The 5356-nt window shown below is 40.5% G+C and overlaps 1 protein-coding gene and 1 long non-coding RNA gene across 2 annotated transcripts; one reads left to right on the forward strand and one right to left on the reverse strand.

Annotated features, from left to right (window-relative positions):
- The first annotated feature begins 597 nt into the window (after positions 1 to 597).
- On the forward strand, positions 598 to 2840 carry LOC140006000 (UBP1-associated protein 2B-like). The gene has a single exon (XM_072047482.1). It carries the CDS (start codon positions 1102 to 1104, stop codon positions 2560 to 2562), a length of 1461 nt encoding a protein of 486 aa, XP_071903583.1. The 5' UTR covers positions 598 to 1101; the 3' UTR covers positions 2563 to 2840.
- A 398-nt stretch (positions 2841 to 3238) lies between these two features.
- LOC140006002 (uncharacterized) lies at positions 3239 to 4912 on the reverse strand. The gene is made up of 2 exons (XR_011813564.1): positions 3928 to 4912; positions 3239 to 3672 (listed from the first exon to the last, which is right to left on the reverse strand). It is a non-coding gene; the product is annotated as an uncharacterized lncRNA (long non-coding RNA).
- Between the last annotated feature and the right edge of the window lie 444 nt (positions 4913 to 5356).

The following is a 5356-nucleotide window of genomic DNA, read 5'->3' on the forward strand; positions in this document are numbered from 1 at the left end:
TGATTGGGAGCTTCCCCTCAATGTCTTTTTCAGTTATTGAGTTACGACTTCTGCTTGGTATGCTGGAGGCTTGAAATGTGCCAGCCAGTAGCTATAACCTGAGCTGCTACTTGGTGAATCATTCGTATCGTGGCTTTGACCTTGGGAGTGCACTGAGCCACAGAATAAGTTTTGCTCATTTCTGTTTCCGCCAATGCAATCCTAAAGATACCGTTTGGATGACTGGAAAAGTAAGGGGAAGTTACTAATTCATTTTGCTCTCTCTTGAATCTTGGATTGCAGGAAGCAGAGCTGATTAGAAGAAGAATTCTCCAGCCGGAAAACGTTTCCTATCATTGGAAAAACTTAATCACATCCTCTTAAAACTACCAATGTTTTCTCTCTCTCTCTCTCTCTCTTGTTCTTTTGTCTAATGAACTCGAGAGAAAAACCCTTTATCTTTTTTCCTTTTCTTCAATTCAAAATTTTCCTACAAAAAGTGATTAAGAAGTACAATTTATGAGATACGATTTGTTAAAAATTGATTCAAAAGTACGATACAACGAGACAGACATACATAATTATAAGAAAACATCGTTCTTTTTGCTTTATTGAAGTTTATACTGCCGGAAGATTAAAACAAAAAAAAAACACAGAAAAATGGGTCAATAATAATACTCCAGTCCGGCTCCTTCGACTCCAACAAGACGTAATTGTAAAACAAAATCTAGTATCCGAATAAAAAAATTATTTGTAAATCTTTTTTATTTTGAGATTTTTTTAGACATCTTTTTGTTTTTCTAATTGGATTTGAAAACCACCCGCTCTTGGACTGGTGGCCACCACCAAGCCCTTAAGACTTTGGTGGGGTGGGAGCAAGGCTTTGATGGGGTGGAAGGCAAGGGTCAAACCTTGCCTCCCACAAAAAATGCCACTCTTGTGGCTCTGCTTCAAATCCAGACGGGTGCTCTCGCACCCGTCTGGTCTGGTGGTGGTTCTGTCCCTATCGGTTCTCATAAGTTCAGTTGAGCCTCCTCGTAGATAGAGTAGGAGCAGAGATGACAATCGAAAAAAAAAAAAAATTGGATTTGAACTATTCCAAGTCGTATTCCAGTTTGGGCGATGGGAATTCCAAGTCATATTACGACTGCTTGCAAGGGGTTTAAGAATCGCGGGCACAGCAACCAGTCACAGTCAGTAAAACCCTATTCTCCTTCAATGGCGGGAAAGCGAAAAGCGGACGACGAAAACTCTTCCTCAGAAGATACCTCTTCATCGTCCTCGTCAGAAGAGGAATCTTCATCTCCAGATGGAGATGGAGATGAAGATTCCTCCTCGTCCGGCTCCGAATCGTCGTCTTCATCCGAAGAAGAAGAAGGAGAAGAGGTTCAAAATAATGGCAATGATTCGTCAAAAAAGCAGAAAGTTGTAAAAATCTCCGATGAAGAAGAAGAGGTTCAAAATAACGACGACGAATCATCAAAAAAGGAGAAATTAAGGGAACTTTTGGAACCCTTGTCCAAGGATCAGATTTTAGGGTTTTTAAAAGAAGAGGCCCTAAAGGACCCATCTATTCTCTCTCGGATCGTCGAGAAAGCCGAGTCCGACCCCACCCACACCCACCGCAAAATCTTCATCCACGGCCTCGCCTGGGATGCCACCGAGGACCAAGTCCTCCAAGTCTTCGAACCTTTCGGAGAAGTTGAGGAGCTCAAGCTAATAACTGATAAGGTTACAGGCCGGGCAAAGGGTTACGCTTTTCTCCTCTTCAAAACTCGGGCTGCCGCCAAAAGTGCGCTGAATAATCCTCAGAAGAAAATTGGCAACCGGACTGTCAGTTGCCAGCTCGCGGTTCTCGGTCCTGCTGCCGGTTCTGCCCCGGCAGGACAGGCTGCCGAGGTTAGTAAGAGGAAGCTCTTTGTGGCTAACGTTGGCCCGAATGTTAATGTGGAGAGGCTTCGGGCTTTTTTTGGGAAGTTTGGGGAGATTGAGGATGGGCCGTTGGGGTTGGATCCTTCTACGAACAAGCCAAGAGGGTATGCGATTTTCGTGTACAAGTCAGTTGATGGGTTGAACAAAGCATTGGAGCAGCCTGCTAAGTTGTTTGAGGGGTCGCAATTGAATTGCAAGAAGTTTGTTGAAGGTTTTAACAATAATAATAATAGTAAGAATGGTGGTAGCAAGGGCAGTAATCAACAGCAGAATCAGGGTAGTGGTAATCATGGTTTAGGCATAAATCCAGGCTATTTGGGTTCTGGTTTGAATGCTGGAGGGATGTTCATGCAGCAGAATCCTGGCATTGGGTTGGTTGGGAATCCAATGCTCGCAGCTGCTTTGAATCAACCAGGCTTGGCTGTTGCTGCAATGGCTGGGATAGGTGGGAATTTTGGGTTGAATAATTTAAATCCTGGTATGATAGGAAACTATGGACCGCTAGCGGCTTTGCTAGGCCTAGGGGCTTTACAAGGTGCTGAAACGGGGCAGTCTTCTGTAGGAGCAAATGCAGCTGGAGTAGCGGTAGGGACTGGATCAGCTCAGCCTCAGTCTGATATTGGATCATCAGGGATGACTTTACCTTCATAGTTCGTACTTTATTTAGATGATTGAGTTTTTCTTCTTTCATGGATGTCACATTCTTTAAATAGCATTCACTGCTTTTTGTTCTTAACCTTCTCAGTTCGTAGGGAAGAAATTTTAGTATTTTATGAACACTGCGCTGACTGAAGCATGGTTTGCTGTCTAACTTAGGTCATTAGGTCATTCATTTATTCAGCGTGGGGATGTGGATATTGATTGACATTTACCGTTGTTCTTTTTATTGTTTGGAAAATTTTGCCAACTTGCTATAGACTATTGGCTCATGACAACTGTTGGAAACTGCCAAACTAGGTCATATGACAAAATTACCAACCTCATCTTGATGGATGTAGTTGGATAGTACAATTGTCTATTACAATTGTTCTTCTAATGCTTTGTGGATCCATAAAATTGGCCTGATTCTGCAACTCTTCCTGTCAATTTCCATCTTCACTCCCTCTCTTTTTCAATTTAAAGGTATTATTAGATCTTATGTCTTTCAGATATTCTTTACTGGCTTCTGAATCATGTCATACAGGTAAAGCTTGGAACTCTTTTTCTTTTAGTCCAGACCAACCAGTAATTTGTCTCTTCTTAAAGCCCTGGTTGGGTAAGCTGGAAATTTATTAGGGCCAGTGTACTTGTGTGCTTACCAACACATTCTAGGATAGAACAAGTGCCCTTGAGCAACAATTTAGATGAATTGATTGACATTTAAGTTGAATGTCAAACCTAATTAATGTCCTTTACACATTGGTTTATATACGTACATTGTGAAATGAAAATTGGTTTAGGTGATGTTGCAGAGTCTGAATTCATCAACGAGTTCAAATTCATCCGCCAGCTTAACGATTTACATACTGACCTTGCCCGCAGTCCAGCTTTAGTGGCACTCGGTAGCCATATCAGGTGCCAATTGTGCGCTGTTGCGCTACTAGAAAAAGTGCACGATTGGCTATTTAGTGCTCAAGAATATGTGGGGTGGAATTACTTGCATTTTGTTTGATATTTGACATTAAATCTTATTCAACTGTCCAAAGAAATTGAAACAATTCTTGCTTTTAGGAAGAATCGCTGGAACTCATACTTCTTTCTTCTTTTGACTCTACTACTCCCCTGTATTTAGAAGGGAAAACAGAAAATAAAAAATGTAGTCCAGACTCCAGCCTCTATATGAAAGGAAAGTGAAGGGACGGTGAAGGAGAGAATTAGGAGAGTCACTGAGGGGCTGCGAAGACGGTTTACATTAAATAAATAAATAAATAAATAAAGGATAGAAAGGGAAAGAAAACGAAGCATTTGAAGGGAGATAATAGCAGACTTGCCAAAAATCTGGTAAAAAACAGGTGCAGAAGGTTTTACTTCACTTACAGTTCTGAAAAGCCGACCATCTGCAAAACTTGCTTACAAAGAAGTCTCTGCAGCAGAATGGTCAAAGAATGATTTGTCTGACATTGAAGTCTCAAGAGCTAGATACAGCAAAGATGCTTGCATATCATTTAGACATATCTTCTCTAGTATTGGCACAAACTTCGTTCTAAACCAAAAGACAAGAAAATAGAAAAATCAATCCAAGTTTTACGATACATATGGTTCTAACACAAGTAGTTACTTGGAAGAAATCTCTGATCTCCGATCGATATGGGAGCGATGGTGAATGAGTCATGAGTCTAGTATACAAATAGGAAGTTAGCAGTCGCAACGATAGTGAACTCTGACTCTTCTTGTTTGAGGTGGACAAACGATGAAAAGCAGCAGTGCCAATAGCAGGAGCAGCACCAAATTTAGCAGCAGACTATGATCATCACCACCTGAGCCGCAGCATGCGCTTCCCATGCTATTTCTTCTGCTGCAGAAAATCTCCTGAAAAAAACAGCCGAAACGTCGCTGTGGTGCGAACAAGAAATCAGAAGACTTTCAGCTCCAAAGCAGCAAAAATAAAGAAGGAAAATGATAGAGATCTTGAGTGTTTAAGAGGCTTGCAAACATTAACTGAAGGTAGGTACCAGGGAAAGCCAATTCAACAGCTCTATGATTGTTTATGATGAGATTAAGACCAGAGGTTGCGAGGGATGGACGAAAGGTATATAGAGAAATTGAAAAGCAAATTCTATCCTCAGTGTATGGCATCCAATTGATGATTGACACGTTAACCAATTTGCTTTGCATATTTCATTTTCAGTTCTGTCTTAATGTTCGTACGTTCTGTGGCTTTGTGTGGTTCAGTGAAGGAAGGTCATGGCATAGGAGTGCAGCTCTTTTCTTCAGTGTTCCGCCCTTGGTGGTTACGTGTATGCTCTGGGACGAGACGACGAAAGCAGCCAGACATGGAAACTGTTGTTTGCGTATACGTCAAAAGCTAGTGGAAATAAGCATGTGCATGAGTTTTAGGTTATAATAAAATAAATAGATAGCAAATGGCACTGCTGTTGGTAATAAAACTGTTTAAAATTACCAATTTTGGTTATTAAACTTTTTTATTTAATTAAATTAATTATTCAACTAATTTTTAATAGCTTTTATTTTTTTAATAGTGGGAGCGGAAGTGTTCGAACTGATTATTCAACTAATCAAAACATATAATTTTGGACTGAAAAAATGTATATGAATTTATTGTAACTTTCTAATTCTTGCAAAAGTGTCTCGATACATATGTCAAAAAACTTTTCTATTCTTATTGGACAGCTGTAAGGAATAGGAATAGATAGGTTGCAACACACGTCAAAAACTTTCTATTCTTATTGGACAGCTATAAGGAATAAGGAAAGCCACTGGCCATTTGATCCAGTGGTCATCACCA

Source organism: Coffea arabica, chromosome 4e, assembly GCF_036785885.1.
Source record: "Coffea arabica cultivar ET-39 chromosome 4e, Coffea Arabica ET-39 HiFi, whole genome shotgun sequence".
In the NCBI taxonomy this organism is placed as follows: Eukaryota; Viridiplantae; Streptophyta; class Magnoliopsida; order Gentianales; family Rubiaceae; genus Coffea; species Coffea arabica.